This window comes from Bos javanicus, chromosome 4 (assembly GCF_032452875.1).
Source record: "Bos javanicus breed banteng chromosome 4, ARS-OSU_banteng_1.0, whole genome shotgun sequence".
Classification (NCBI taxonomy): domain Eukaryota; kingdom Metazoa; phylum Chordata; class Mammalia; order Artiodactyla; family Bovidae; genus Bos; species Bos javanicus.
Window position 1 is genome coordinate 65,914,480 of NC_083871.1, and position 16,360 is coordinate 65,930,839.

Below are 16,360 nucleotides of genomic sequence, written 5' to 3' on the forward strand. Positions count from 1 at the left end.
GAGATCAGCCCTGGGATTACTTTGGAGGCAATAATGCTGAAGCTGAAACTCCAGTACTTTGGCCACCTCATGCGAAGAGCTGACTCATTGGAAAAGACTCTGATGCTGGGAGGGATTGAGGGCAGGAGGAGAAGGGGACGACAGAGGATGAGATGGCTGGATGGCATCACTGACTCGATGGATGTGAGTCTGAGTGAACTCCAGGAGTTTGTGATGGACAGGGAGGCCTGGCGTGCTGCAATTCATGGGGTCACAAAGAGTCGGACACGACTGAGCGACTGAACTGAACTGAACTGAACTGAAGGATTCTGTTCTTGATGCTGAGTCAAAGCTATGAACACATAAATAAAACACATATTTTGATTAATCATATGACTGAATTATATTTCAATAATCTGTCTGCTGCTGCTGCTAAGTCACTTCAGTGGTGTCCGACTCTGTGCGACCCCATAGATGGCAGCCCACCAGGCTCCGCCGTCCCTGGGATTCTCCAGGCAAGAACACTGGAGTGGGTTGCCATTTCCTTCTCCAATGCATGAAAGTGAAAAGTGAAAATGAAGTCGGTCAGTTGTGTCCGACCCTCAGTGACCCCATTCATGGACCAGGCTCCTCCGTCCAGGGGATTTTCCAGGCAAGAGTACTGGAGGGGGGTGCCATTGCCTTCTCCGAACTTATCTGTCTAGAAAACAATATAAAAACTTTTGTCCAATAAGGATGGAGTCAAAGAATATATTGCCAGAAAGTAGGTTAAAACTATTATAATTAATACAAATATGTTATTTTTTCTGATTTTGTAATATTTATGATAGCTGTCAACTTTTCTCTTTCTAAAAAAATTCATCTTTACACCTAATCCTGAATTTTAAATTCTACATTTTTTATTAAAGAGGACCTCCCCAAATTACATGTTTCAGGCCCCATAAAACTTAGATGTGTCTTTGTTCACACAGATAAGTTGGCCACAATCTGCTCTCAAGTAGGTACAGTGTCCTGGAACTGTCTGTGGTGCTAGAGCCAAGTTCACTCAGCTCTCTCCATGGTACTAACTGCACTGGCCCCGCCTGTGCCAGTTGCTTGTGCTGGAAAGCAGAGTCAGGATTACCAACTGAGATCAAGGTTAATGCATAGGAATGGATGTTTCTGCCCATGGGGAGAGTGTCTAAAGAGAATAAGGTTGAGGATAAAACCACAGAAAATTCCCAAGTGTCAGGGAAACTCAAAAGACAGGAGGTCCAAAAAATATCAGCGCAAGGAAAACATTGACCACCCAGCCATGCCTGCGTCTAGATCAAGTGCAGAGAGGAGGGACCCGGGATGAGGGAGGAAGGGATGTCTGTAAGGGGAAGAGAGAAGAGAGTGACTTAGTGGGGTGGCCTGGGAGAAAGTCCTGAGCTCCAGAACAAAGATGCTTCCCACCAAGTTTGTGGGGGATAAGCCAGCTAAAGCTAAGGCATCACTCCCAATCCCTAAGAGAGTCTATGTGAGTCAGAATAAAAGATGTGAGTGATGATTTTATACACGTCTTCTGGCATCCACGAGTGTATGTGGCTCTCAGGCCATTGTTTTGCTTTTGTTTCTGCTTGGAAATGGGCTCTCAGTTTCTTTGACAGTTGGGGTTGTTTGAACAGTGAGAGGTCAGCGTTCAGCCTGCTTGAATGAACTTCTTCCAGCTTCACCAGCTGAGACTGAGCCCTCTAAGGATCTGAATGCTGCTGTGTGGCTTGTGATCTAGCAGGCAATGGAATATTAGGAGCCAGTCAATTTCCATGAGAAATACTCAAAAAGGGACCAAATCAGGGCCAGAGTGAGTTAGGGCTGATATATGTTTTTCCTTTTTTTATTATTATTGAAACCCATCGGTGGTGCCAGGAGGTGATGGTGGGTGAGAGGAGGCTGTCTCTCTATCTTACCCCACATATCCATCATCAACTCCCATCTCTTCCATATCATCTCAGTCAAAGCATCGTGAAGTTTGTGAAGCTTCAGACTCTTTCCCTTCACTGGGCACTGAACTGTGTCTCCACCCCCACCCCCCAAAGACACACTGAAGTCCTAACTCTAGGTACCTATCAATGTGGCATTATTTGGAAATAGGGATTTTGAAGATGTAATGAGTTAACACGAGGTCATACTGTATTAGGGCGGGTCCTAGCTGCTTTATTTTCTTCATAACATTTTCCTCTATCTGAAACTGTTTTCTTTTCTTCTCTACTTAGAATGTAAGCTCCTGAAAACAGGGCCCTCATCTCACCGGTGATGCTCACCAGTGACAGAACAGCTCCTGGCACATGGTAGACTGTCACGGAGTAATTGGTGAATGGAACGTTAGATGCTCAACAGGTTTTTGTTGAATAAATGAAAAGTACAAGCTTTATTGCCACCGTCCTCCTTCTAAAAATATTGACACCCAAAGCCTATGCTTTAGAAAAATTTAGGGAACAATTTCAAGAGGCCAAGAAAAACTATCTTCATATGAGCATTTACAAGACCACATCCTAAAAGTTAGAAGAACTTTTAGTGACTGAGTTTCACACATCAAATTCTTAATCTTTTATCTAGGATTGGGCTGGGGAGGGGGGAAGGGGACGCTGATCAGAAGAATGGCTATGACAGGCATCCACCAGAGGGCAGTCTAAGATAGTTGAGAAGTTCAGAAGCTCCTAAGTTGGGTTCACTTGAGGACAACTGACAAAAATTAAAAGACCGAAAAAAGGAAAAAAAAATAAAAACCTGAACTACATCACCACTCTGATGATTCTCCAAATTAAAAAGAGACGAAATAACGCAGAAGCCGCAAGGGCGCAGAATCCACTAGGAAATGCAGCTGTGGGAGAGAAAGAAGGATGGAGGAAACCAGAAGTGACCCAAACATACCCTCACACCTCACACTTCACATCAGAGTAGGTTCCGGTGAGTGGGTGCAAGCGGCTCCCTCAGTGCTGACTGGGGACCCTCTCGAGGTATTCTTTGGTCCAGGTTGGAGACTGTATCCTCCAGTTTGCTCTCAGTGAGATATCAGTGTCATCAGTCAGCCTCCAGTTTCTACCAAGTGTGGATGAGCTCAGGGACCACCACCTAAATTCTGAAAGACCTGGGGTTTTGAGACTATGGCACAAACCACTGTTCACCAGCCAATATCCATTCTCTCTCCCCGTTTTCCTAGGGGGGCATACCATCACCCGTGTTGAAATGTGGCCCTGTGGTTAACTGTGAGCCAACGAGATGTAAGCAGATGTGAGGCTTCTTCCAAAAAGAAGATTTTAAAAACAAGAAGGAAGGACCTTTTGCCTTCTTCCACTCTCCCTTGAGTCTGGAGACATCCAGATCTCCAGGAGACATTCTTGGATCATGAGGTGACCTTGAGCCTGGAAGTCTTATGCTAAGATTAGAGGAGCAGAAAGGGAGAAGCTTGAGTCCTTGGAGAGACCACACAGCCACCATACAATTCTGGAATGCCTCTTCTGGACTTCTTTGATGTGAGAAAAATTAAATTCTATCTTCTCGAAGTCACTTTTCATTGGAGTTTTTCATCTATGGCATACTGAACTCGATCCTAGTTGAGACAGAGATGGTTTTATACTTAATTGAAAATAAATGGGAAAAAAGAAAATAAATGGACATCCATGGGTTGATTTTCTCTTGGAGCTTTCTGCTTTTCGTCCCTAAAACAGTGACCTGGAAAGAAAAAGTCAATTAAAGTTCATGTTGTGGATGTTCCTGCTTGTCCTCCCCATAGGGGGAAGTTAATCACTGTCAAGCTTCAAGGTTTCCTAAAAGGGGCTAAGATGTTATACATTTTTTTTTAGATGTTATACCTTAACAGGTAGAACGTCTAGGAACTTCTTACAATTGCAAATTATCATGCCCTGCCTCAGACTTGGATCAGAAATTCTGGAGGTGGGCCCAGCAATCTGTATTTTATTAACCTCCTGGATGATTCTGATGCATGCTAAAACTTGAGAACCACTGAATTCCCAAAAGGAATTGCTCATACTACCAGGAGCAGAGAGCATCAACAGGAATAACTAGGGTTGAAGGTACATTTTACTGGGTTTGGGAGAAAAGAGAGCTGGAATAGTTGATAAGTTGGGGGGAATGGATAGAGGAAATGGGATTTAATCAGTGTTCATCTGTACTAAGTCTTTGGGTGATCTTCACAATTGCCAAGAAATTCAAGTCTAAGATGGAATTCAAGACTTTATCTTTACTTCTTGAGTGTGACCTCTCTCTGAGAACGAAACATGTAGAGTCTCAAAGTATCATGGTCACATCGGTAAGAATATTTTCTAAGCTCTAGGAGAATCATCTGTGTGGACCTGGAGAAGGAAACAGCAGGGGTGACCCCAAACAGCAGAACCAGCCTGCACCCCAGCTGGGGCGTACCCCAGCTGGGAGACCTGGGAGCTTTTGGCAAGTAGTCTGTCTGGTTGTAGAGACCACATGCAGGTGGGTTGGGATTCATCCTTCCATTGACTTGACTTCCTCAGAGTGGCCCACCGGAACACTGGAGGGAGCTGGCTCTGCAATTGCCATAGATCTCAGGCCTGTGGTGGTAGGCATTTATTATTTCAGGACTTTTAAACACTATTTTTAAATCTAGAAATTCTCCAGATACATGAGGCTGACCTCCCCAAGGTAGAACCCAGAAAAGTCAAATTTCCAGCCTCACTGTGGAGAGAACACAGCCAGTCTGATGGACTCACGTGAGACTTTGATTCAGACGTGAGCAGCTGGAGGCAAGGGGGCTGCTGGTCACTGTGAGTTTGGCTCCCTAGCACGGAAGAGCCATGCCTGGGTTGAGAGCAGCAGTCAACAGCTCTGTCATCAGTTCCAGAAGACAGTAAGGCTTGAGACACCTTTTCTGGTTTCTCCAGCCTCAAAAGAATTCTACGAGCTGCCAAGTATTTTTTATCCTAAACTATTTTTTCTTATATATCAGCGAAAATGATATCCTGTTGTTAGAAACTAAAAAGTGTAATATAACTATGGGCATTGGAAGTCGTGAAAATCAATAGAAGCTCACGGAAATGGATTGCTTATCTGTTCTGGTCGGGCTGATGATTTGAAGAGCCCAGAAACATTAAGGGTTGGGACTCTGGCAACTTCTGATTACCTATAGCACTAATGAAGCGCTCAGTGCAGGCAATCTTTGGGAATATTCGGGGGCCACTTTCATAAAAAAAAAATACATATAAAGGCCATGAGGCAAGAAGGACTGTGAGGTGAGCTGCTTCCATTTCCAGGAGCCCCCAAAACATCCAAGTGACCTCAATTCCGCTCAGGTTGCATGATCCTTGCAGGTCCTTTTGAGGCCAGGACTTTACTTTCCAAGTACACTCTAAGCTCACTGGAAAAGGCCACAGGACCTTGAAGACTGGATTCCTCTGGAGGATCAGACTTCCTCCCCTTCCATCTCCCCTCCTTTCGGACCTCCACATCTGCCAATTACAGCCAACAGGAAAAATGATAAGATGTTTATTGAGTCATCTACAGCAGTTTGACATCCTTAAAATCCCGGACAAGGTTGTGAGCACAGCGGTAGCAGTGAGGTCTGTGGGGCTTATCTTTATTGTGGGAGATGAGACCCAGGCGGGTGCAACTCCCACAGCGAGCCTGAAGTCTGGGGTGCCAGTGGCGTCCCCACTCCAGCCCTCACGGGGGCAAAGCTACAGAAGACAGACATAAGACAAGACGCACAAGGCCAAGCATAGACACATCCCAGGACATCGAGTTCAGGGGAAGGAAAAAGGCAGGCACACAGCTTACTTGAAGGATGTCCCAGATCCTTGAAGGATTCTCATGGGGGTGGCATGGAAACACTGACATCACCCATATGGGAGTCTCCTCATTCTCTCTCCAGAACAACCAACAAGCTGATGGGAATAAACTTGGAATTCTGTGTCCATCAGAGCCCACTGGCCTTCCCTTACCGCCCCCACCCCCTACCCCAAGTGCTGGTGGTTTTACAAATGAGGCAAAGGTTAATCCAGGAGGGCTCAAAGCAGTTGACAAACAGCATGGGGTCCCCCTTTCAGAGGTCTTCACCCCAGAAACAGCTCACATCTGTGCAGTTTCCCTTTTACACACCAAGGCATCTCATTTGAATCTCCCTTGACCTGTGGGTCAGATTGAAAATCAGGTCCTCCCATTTCTCAGATCAAGAAGCAGAGGCCCAGAAAGGATCAGTGCTGGAGCCCAGAGCAGGTGGTGAAGCCAGGCTGGAACACAGGTCTCCCGTCATGACACCGACTCCACGCTCCTCCTGCAGTCTGGAGTCCTGACAACCTCCGTAACCAGAGCCCCTCTCCTGCGCAAGGCTGAATGTTTTCTGGTCGGAAGCTTTATTGGGTGTCTTGTTCTGGCTCATGTGCAGGGCAGGCACACACATCAGCAGGCCCATTTCCCCACTCAGGTTTGTAAAGCATCCTGGGTCCCCACATGGCACAGGCACCATGTTAAGCCCACCTGTCAGTGTTTTCTCAGCAGCCCAAGGGGGAGGCTTGACCTGCAGATCGCCAAGTTTCCTCCCAGCTCTAGTGCTCTGTGAGTCTCCCCAGAGATACATGAGGAAGGAGTCCAGGCCAAACAGCAGATCAATGGCAGAGCCAGGAGATGCCCAGGTCCCCTGTTCCCGGCTCAGAGCTCTTCCAGCAGGCATCCATGGTCACTGGGCCCCAAGTAGGAATTTATGATGAAGCACTCCCTGCTTTGACTCTAGGGTGGCCTTGAGTGGGTCAAGAGTACTCAGAGAATTACAAAGAAAGCCTCTTCAAGCTTTCCTCCCGGGAAGGGAGAGTGTCAGGTGAAGGCGGTGAGTCAGCACTCTATTGGTGGGTGATGATGGACTTGGGAGTATTTCAAGCCTTGAGCCTGGCTCCAGCTCTCTGGTCCTGTCCCCCAGGGAAGTCGGTTCAGGGAGGGGTGGGGGTTAGAGATGGAATGACTGCAGCCCACTGGGTGTGTCGAGTAGGGTCACAGAGCTGGCCATGGAGACAGAGAAGGTGGCTTGGCCTCAGGCATGGTGGGGAGTCATGAAGTCTGTCATGCTGGGAAACACCAGAGAGGCCCTGAACCCGTATACCCACACTCCAGCCCCTCACAGGCTCAGCATCCTTTACTTGGCGACCCATCTCCCCCAGGGCTGGAGTCTCTCCTAACACTGCCTGTTCCTTGATGGGACAATCATGACTGAGGATGAGAGATTTCTTTATCCCGAGGAAAACTCAGCCTCCCCTGGATGAGTTCTGTTCTTCAGGATTGCATAGAACAAAAACAGCCCCCTTCTAGAGACATGGAGTTGGATAACTCTGCTCCTCTCCAGCCTGGCCCTTCCCAAGTCCCTTTAGCCCCTCATCCTTCAGCAAACACCACAGTCTTTGCCTGGAGCCATTCCCAGTAGATAGCTGGTGTTTTGACAAGAATTTCAGAGATCCAGTGGGCTACATAAACCATCTAGTCTTTTAGCCCATTATACAAATTCAAAAAAAAAAGGTCAGAGAGGGAAGGGTTATACCCAGACTTACACTATCCCCCCACTGCCGTGACCCTGAAGGACAGCTGCCTACCCTCCTGGAGCATTCAAAATACATCAATTGAGTCTGCTCACAGGGCTGGCAATCATTTGTTCAGAGAGAAAAACCAACCAACAGAAACCTGGAGCCTCTACAAGGATGTGGGCTCCAGGCTCAGGTGGCAGCATGGCATGGGGATTCGGGATGGATTTTGTTTTTGCTGTTTTGTGACAATAGATGTATAAAACCAAAGCCTCCTCTTCCATGGTGAAACAGACCTGCTGGTGGGTGTGAGGATGAAGAAATAGGGTCCATACTCAGGGGACTGCTCCTAGGATCTGGGGGTAGCCGTTGCCCACCCAGTCGTGGCACCCTGACCCGGCCGGGACACAGAGGGGTCTGCACATGGTGCTGCAGGCACCTGGCCGACTGTCCCTGGCCTGAGCCTTCCCTCCGGCCCGCCAGCTTCCACTGCGGGGTCCAAATGGAAGGGACAGGTGTCCCTTTTCTAAGAAAGGGAAAATATACAGAACTCCCCCCTCCCTCCACATGTACACAAACACGGACACTCCAGAACCAGAAGCGATACACACAACAGTGATGAGTGCCCTTCTACCACCTTGGCTTTGAACCGGAGAATTACTGGGGCACAGAGCCTGGAGAAGCCCTGGGAGCCGCCTCATCTCACAAATGCAGACACTGAGGCCCAAAACAGGGAGCGCTGTGTCCATGTCCGCAGTCTGAGCCCCGCTGGGACAGACGCTGTGTCTCTGAATTGAAGCCTGTGAATCCTTCCAACCTGCCAGGAACAGGTCTCCCAACAGGGCCCCAAATGCAAGGTGGCCAGAGGAGAGCCCCTCAGGTAATACACGAGGCACCCAGACAGACGGAAGGGCGTCATGAGGCAGACGCAGGATGGAAGGGCCACCACATACCCCATGGCCAGCCTGAGTTGCCAAGTATGCCCAGGCAGGGCAAGCAGGCCAGTTCTCCCTCTTTACATGGGGCTCATCTCTAAAGCAAGCACTAAGCCCTTCCCCAGTCACTTCACAGACCTTGAGGAACAGGTCACTAAGCCCCCTGGGCCATCTTCCTCTTCATAAAGCCAAGCAAAGCAACATTCCCCATCCCCCCGAACTCTCCAAGCATTCCAGAACGCAACCACAAAACAAGCCCACAAAACACTTGGACAGCAACACCACAAGCTGATACAAATGAAGTGGGTCCCACATAGAGGCCATGGCACTCTAGCACTTTCCTCCACCTTCCCTGAACCTGGCTCTGCCCCGTTTTAAATTCCCAGGCCGTGGTCCGGTAACTTGCAGCTACACATTCAGGACAGGAGTCGGGGTGCAGTCACTCCTCCCATCAGCAGCTTCTGCTAACAGGCATGGTGGGTGGGGTTTCCCACCTCCCTCCACCAAGCCCTAGGACACACTGGTGTCCATGCTGACTCAACATCCAGAGGGAAGTCTCTGCAGAGGTCTCAGATTTCAGTAGCTAAACCCAAGCCGGAGGCTAACCAGGGCTCCTCATGGTCCATGAGGGTGAAGGGGCATGAAGGGGAGCCCCAGTCCCTGGACTTGGGCACATGGAGGTGTAAGGTGCTTCAGGATTCACAGGAAGGCGGCTGGTTCATCCTAGTAATGGCTTTGACTTCAAGGGAAATGGGAAAGGGGAGGGCTTAGGGGCTCTGTGTGGTAGGTATTGTTGGGGAGCAGTTTCTCTGAGGCATCCATCTCTCAAATTTCTGCAAGTGATGCCTGAGGACAGGAGGGGGAAGAGGGAAACTTCCAGAAGAGCCCTTGCCTACCTTGAGTCAGGGATAAAATAATGAAGGTGGGGAATGTCTTCTTTCATGGATCCCTCCAAGCTCTTTGCATCTAAATTCCACTCAGATCCACTTTTCTGGATCTTGGCAGTTTTTTCTTGGGCCAAATGAAAAGCACCAGAACTTTTCTCTGGCCTTAGCCCTACATCCAAACTGAAGTCTCTGAATGGTAGATCCCTGGAGCTTTCCCACTGTCTGATGCCCAGGAGCTGGGCACCTGGGCACCTGGACACTAAAATGTTGGGTGAGCATGGGTCTGCCTGTGCCAAAAAGCTGTCTGGCCATCCAAGCTGGACTTCCAGTAACCTCGGTGACTGGACCAGGCCTGCAAAGGGCCACGGGGTGGCGAGTAGACTCAAGGAGTCCACACTGAGAGTCAGACATTGCAGGGGGGAGCTGTCAGGCAGGCCCCAGCCCAAGGCCCCCAAAGCCAAGTCAGCAGCCTCAGCCCATGGGAGGCCTCCCACGCAGTGTCAGGTGGTTACTGAGGCTGGTGGGGATGGGGTGGGGTGGATCTGTGGACCTGCTTGAGATGAGCTGGGACCCTGGGGAGAGGGGGAGGGATGGGATGACTTTCCCAAAATTAAGGAGTATTTACATGTCTGGGGTCAGGGCCCAGGGGCCCACGGTGGGTCGGGCCAGCGCCAAAACAGGGAGGCTAAACAGCCGCCTGTGCCCCGCATCCTTCTCCCACCTCGGGGGGCCAGGCGCCCAGCCCAGGGCCTGCCCGAAGGGAGAGAAGAGGCACAACATGCGTGGGCCGGCGCCCCACCGCAGCCCCAGCCTGCGTACAGAGGAGAGGAGGGGGCAGGGTGGGCTCAGGTGGCCAGGTTGTCGGCCGGAAGACCAGACATGCGGATCTGGGAGCTGCTCTTGCTCAGGATGGAGAGCTGGGTGCCCCCGTTCACCCCGCTGCTGGCCAGGGATGGGTGCCGGTGCTTGAAGTCCATGGTGAAGTAGCGGTTCACCTTCCAGCTCCGCCACTTCCTCTTGATCTCTGCCTGCACCTGCGGGTGGCAACTCAGGCGGTCACTTCCGGGTGGACACCCTCTCACACCTCACCCGCCCATCTGGGCACCCTGGGGCCCCTCCCATGAGGGCATGCCCATTAACAGCAGCTGTGGATGAGGATCTCCTGGAGAGCTTTAACAACCCAGATGCCCAGACCATTCCCCTGAACCATGACACCCAGATCTCTGGGGTAGGGCTCCCACATGTTTTAAGGCTTTCTAGGGGATTCCAATATGCTGTTAGGGGTGAGGATCACTAAATAAAGCAACCTTCTGGGTGAACTCCCAACACATTGCTCTTAGTATGGTGCATGCGGGGCACGTCCAGTTTCAGAGGCCACATGCCAACCTCCTCCACCCAGCACCTTTGTGTGGCACCAGTACCCACAGCCTCCAGTTCCAGCTCCCACTTCCACCGTTGGCCCTGACAAGCTGCTTGGACTACTTCTTGTTTCTACTTCTTGTTTCTCACAGCTGCTACCTGCAGGACTCTGTCTGCCTCCTTATCTAACCCCTCTGTCGGAGAAGGTGATGGCAGCCCACTCCAGTACTCTTGCCTGGAAAATCCCATGGATGAAGGAGCCTGGTAGGCTGCAGTCCATGGGATTGCTAGGAGTCAGACACGACTGAGTGACTTCACTTTCACTTTTCACTTTCATGCATTGGAGAAGGAAATGGCAAACCACTCCAGTGTTCTTGCCTGGAGAATCCCAGGGATGGGGGAACCTGGTGGGCTGCCATCTATGGGGTTGCACAGAGTCAGACACAACTGAAGTGACTTGGCAGTAGCAACCCCTCTGTAGGTTGTCTGAGAAAGTCTTCTTATTTCTCAGATACAAAATCAGGGGAAGCCTGCCACAGTCATGCAGCCAAGACCCAAGCGCTTGGTGCAATGACTTCTGCCCACTCTCCAAAGCCACCCACCCACTCAGCGCCCTCTCCCATCTCAGCATCTCTGTTCTGGGTTCTACTCAAAACATCATCCTAACAGGCTAAAGCAGGAGGCCTGGCAAGGGAGAATTACTAGAAGATTCCAGGCCTCTCCCCAGGATCAATCAAGTCTACTCTACAGGGGACAGGTCTGAGCAAGCAGGCTGGCATGCTGGGGCAGTGTCAAGCATTGGATGGCTCCCTTCTCAGCATCCCTGCCCAAGAGCAGCCTCATGAACTGTAGGTACCATTTCCTGTGGCTGGTACTGTAGGTACCATTTCCTAAGGTTTGTCTTACGGTGAGCCCTCCCAGGTGGGTTTGCACTCAGAAGGTGATGCCTTTATGGGCGGATCTCTGCTCCTGAGACTGGGCCTCAGCAAAGCGGGAGGGAGTCTGGCATCAGGAAAGGTGGCAGGGTTGGGGGGAGGCTGTCATCCTCCTCCTGTAGGCACTGTGAGTCTGCAGAGCCCTGGTCTAGAGGATCAACCCTGTGTGGCCAGCTGGTCATACCCCTGTCTGCTCCCCAGCAAGCTGCACCTCCACCACTAAGAAACCCAGGATCTTACTTACCTCTCCATTCAGAAAGCAATAGAGAATAGCCACCACAAAGCCCTAAGGAGAGAGAACAAACAGAACCTGAGAATGCTAGCAAGGAACCTCCCACGCGGGGTGTGGGAGGCAGCAGGAGCCGGGAGTGACACCAGGAAGCAGGGAAATAAGTGACCGAGATGCAAGCACCTGCCCAGGAGCCTGCAGTAAAGCAGTCAAAGTTCTGCTCCACTGAGATGGCCACACCCCTGAAGCCAAGTGGCTGGTGGCGGCATTCCCTCCCACCCACAACCCTGGCTTTGGATCTCACATTCCCTTGGTCAAATCCTTCCCATTCCCAAGGGCCAGCTCTGTCCCACTTTCTAGAAGAGGCCTTCCCCACATACCCCAAAGTGTTCAGGCTCCCAAGCCAGCCTGCAGGCCCCCTGAGGGCAGCACTCCTTCAGGACAGAACAGCCCTGTCTTTATCCACCACCACCTCCCCACCCCGTTGGCCAGACAGCTTCATACATGGAACGTACAGAACACCACGTGGTTCCTGCTACCTAGTAGGTGTTTGGCTCTTCTACATATATTCTTGACTTATAGTCTGGGCATTTAGAATTCCTGTGCTGAGAGACAGGAACCCAGGCTCTGACTCCCAGTCTGGGACTTTGCCAATAAACCCCTCAGCCTTGCCAGGCTAAGAACCTTATCAGGTAAAACAACTGAGTTAAAATGGGAGGAGGGAGAGAATCAAGTCAGATAAACAGAATAACTTCTCAACCATCAAGGTCAAATACTCCTCTAATGAGTTGGGCTTGGAAGAGGCACTGTATCCTAGGGACATTCAAAGGAGCCAACCTTGCCTTCCCTGACCCACTCATGCACCCATCTGTTCATGCACTCACTATGCATCCTTGCACTGACTCACTCTGCTTCACTCACTCATTTACAGCCCTGTCTGCTGATTCCTTCAAGAACAGACTTACTAGTCCTCCAGTTTTCTCATTCCCTGGATCACTTATTTATGTAACTGTTCATCCCCCTGTTCAGCTCATTCAGCTCCCTGGGATCAGATCCTGTGCTGGGGATCTCGACCTGGGTAACTCAGAGCTCCAGCACTCAGAGAGGGAAGTCAGATGTGGAGAGAGAGGTCTCTTGAGGACACTCCACCCATCCCCAGGGCTAATGCTGAGGGACAGGGAGCTGCTGTCTGCTGTCTCTGATGGCCCAAGGGAGGCCTGGCTCAGGACTCCCAGATGCACCAGCAACACGAAAGCACCGGCATGTGTTCTCATGGAAGCCTAGAGGGCAGAGAGTATTAAGGGCCCTCCCAGGTGTCTTCTAATCTAGTACTGTTATTCCAGAAGGGGAAACTCAGAGCTGAGTTTAGGTTAACGACTTAGGACCACCAACAAGGTAGAGGCCAGGGACCCGGCTCCCCACAAGCTCTTCCCTACACACACACACACACACACACACACACACACACACCACGCCTACCTGGAAGGAGCCCAGACCCAGCTCAAACACGAGTCTCTCCCTCTTGCTGACGTTCTCCGGGGAGAAAGCAAAGACGGTGTAGTGGATTCCAAAGAGTGGGATGAGCAGCAAGGTGGACCTGGCGAGCCGTCTGTAGGGAGAGAGCAAGCCGTCTACTCCGGGGGCCACCAGAGCCTGGGGCGGGAGCCGTGCAGGGCAGAGAACCGCAGTCCCAGCCGCTCCTCTCCCCCAGCACCGGAGCCCCTGCCCATCGACACCCTCAGGATTCTCTCCCAGGGCGTGGGTCCTAGGGAAGATGGTCAACAGAGCCCCAGCTTCCAGAACTCCCTGGGAAGTTCTGGGGAGACTTCCCTCAGTCTGTGGGGTGCCCATCCCTCTAGGCCACACTGGTGTCCCATGGAACCACTGAACGTGCACAGGTGAGTATGTGATTGACAGAAACCTCTCTGGGGAGGTATGAAGCCCTCTGGAAAAATGAAGTCAGGGCAAAATCCTGCGGTGGGATTTGGACGGACAACGTGATGCATCTTCAAGCAAAACAAATGTTTTTCAGCACTGAAAGGAAGCTCTCTGCGCCTGGAAAGAGCAGCCCTACGGGACCACAGAGACAGTCAGCTCCTCTGAGTCTGGGGCTGGCCAGGGATGCTCATGGAGAGTGGTGGGGAGGTGCTGACCACTGGGAGGGTGTGGGCCCAGAGGGTAGAGCACAGGAGACTCATGGGAGGGATGCTAGGAAGGATTTACTGACCCTGAACGTAAACAGCCACCATCCAGGAGGAGGAACCTGCCACCTGGGAAACTGCGTCAGAGGTGGTGAAGAAGGCTGTCTGCGGGGCTGGGAGTGGAACCGGGAAGAGAGAAATGGCCCTAGGGACCTCACTACCCGCCTGCGGCAAGCTCTCCTGGGGTTCCTCTGACTGCAGCTGGCTCCTAGGCCCAGTGGGGTGGGACCATGGTCTGAGAGGGTGGACCGCAGAAGCCACGGGAAAATGTCTAGAGGAGGCATGGTGACACGTGCTCTTGTGGGTCCTTCCCAGGGCAGGGGGGCACCCAGAGGGTCTTCAAGAGTGGGACCCCATCTCCACCCACCCCAGCAGACTGGTTCTCTTTGGACCTCCTGGAAGAACCGGCCCCACCCTGCAGGTGCAATGTGCCCCCTGGGGCCCTCTGAGCTTCAGCCTCACCCTCTCCTGGCAGAGCTAGTCCATGAGGTGGGCAGCAGAAGATGGGGGCAGGCCTTCAATCTGGGGCAGTTACACTAGATGCCCCTCCCTCTTCCTGACCCCAGCCTTTCTGGGAGAGACTATTCCACTGAGTGTGAGGGCTCCAGATTTTCAGGAGAAGCAGAGTCCATAGAGTCTGAGTGACGCCTACTCAGAGGGAAAGGATGGGGAAGGGGAAGAAAAAGAAGCAGAGGGGAGGTACACTAAGAAAGGGGAAGGAATAGCCCAGGGAGACCTCCAGGTGGATCATGGCTCAGTACTGGAAAAAGGCCCCTCGACTGCCCAGCACCCACCAATCTTCCACATGCTCACAGGTGGCCGGTTCTGCAGGACCTGAGGGTGCCTGGACCAGAGTGGGGGCCAACAGGATCCCACTCAGAGCCTGGCTGTGGTCTCGGAGTGTCCTAGCCTCTCACCTCTCTTCTGTCTGTCCTCTCTCAGAAGTGGCTCCTTGATGGCAGGTGTGGTGCCTCACTTATCTGTCATCTACCCTGGCCAGCACCTACCAGGCATGGGGCCCATGCTCAAAAAGTGTGTGTCCATTAAGGTACAACCACACAGGCCTGGGATGATACACCTCAGAGCCCTGAACACTGGGCATGACCTGGGATCCCGGGTCCCGCTCATCTCCAGGCACCCAGAGCCTCACCCCAGAGGACAGCAGGGAGTGTTGGCTGAAGAATGAAAAGCAAAGTTGTCTGGAAACACAGGAACATGGACATCTTGAGGGCCCCTCTGTGACCCTGACTAAAGAAGTTACTTTAAGAGCAGCTTAAGAAGTTGAGGAGAGAAGGCAGCCCGGCCTCCTGTGGTCCCTTTATCCTCTCCCCAAATGGGTCTGTTTCCAGGGATCTGTCTATGCAGTTTGACAAATGAAAGTGTTAGTCGCTCAGTCATATCTGACTCTTGTGACACCATGGACTGTAGCCCGCCAGGCTCCTCTGTCCATGGGATTCTCCAGGCAAAAATACTGGAGTGGGTTGCCATTCTGTTCTCCAGGGGAACTTGCCGATGCAGGAACTGAACCTGGTCTCCTGCACTGCAGGCAAATCCTTTACCATCTGAGCCACCAGGAAAGCCCTAGAAATCAAAAGGCCAACCCTCTCCAGCATTTGTGGTGGCAGAGGATGGGACGGGTTCAGTATGTGAGAAACACAAGCCTTCGAGCACTTCCCACCCCCTAGCATCCCAGAGTGCAACCCAAGGGCCCTGCCCTCCCTCCCCCGCAGCCCTGCGATGGCCCAGAAAGAATGAGGGACTTCTGCCAGGGACCCAGGCATCCCAATGACTCCTGATAGATGCAGCAGTGGGGGTGGATGAGGAAGGCACGGGTCTCAGACTTCGAGGACTCTGTCCCTCAGAGCGGGGACCAGAGGCCTTGGAATGGGGACATAAGGTTTGAACCTTAGAACCCCTCCTTGGGGAGTCACAGAATCACCCTATGATCTGATTAAGCCAGAGAGACAATGACACAAGCCTTTAGCCTTTGTTCCCCTGCCCCAAGGAAACCCTGATGGGCAGAAGGGGCCTAAAGAAACACAAGGGAGAGCTTCCTACAGCCAGAGATGACCAAATGAAGGTGGGATCCCCTACTTAAAGGGCTTTCCAAATAGGGGCTGAAGCTCCAGCTAGAGATGCCTCAGGGTCTAGTGCTTAGGACTCCCTGGGTTCAATTCCTCACCCTGCCAACTTCTGGCCTTGAGTGAGTCATTTCACCTCTCTGTGCTTCAGTTTCCTCACCTGTAAATAGAGGATAATACAAGCACCCATCTCAAGGCTTGTGTGGGGAGTAAGTCACTCTGCAGGTGAAGTGTGAACGA

The 16,360-nt window shown here is 51.7% G+C and overlaps 1 protein-coding gene across 4 annotated transcripts in view; it reads right to left on the minus strand.

Moving 5' to 3' along the window:
* Positions 1-5,459: 5,459 nt before the first annotated feature.
* ADCYAP1R1 (ADCYAP receptor type I) overlaps positions 5,460-16,360 on the minus strand; it is a 107,639-nt gene continuing 96,738 nt past the window's right edge. For all 4 annotated transcript variants that reach the window (XM_061414204.1, XM_061414203.1, XM_061414200.1 and 1 more), the window contains 3 exons: positions 13,318-13,447; positions 11,854-11,895; positions 5,460-10,349 (listed from right to left, as the gene is read on the minus strand). In XM_061414204.1, the coding sequence (XP_061270188.1) occupies positions 10,161-10,349; positions 11,854-11,895; positions 13,318-13,447 (361 nt within the window). In that variant the 3' untranslated portion in view covers positions 5,460-10,160. The remainder of the gene's footprint in view (positions 10,350-11,853; positions 11,896-13,317; positions 13,448-16,360) is intronic.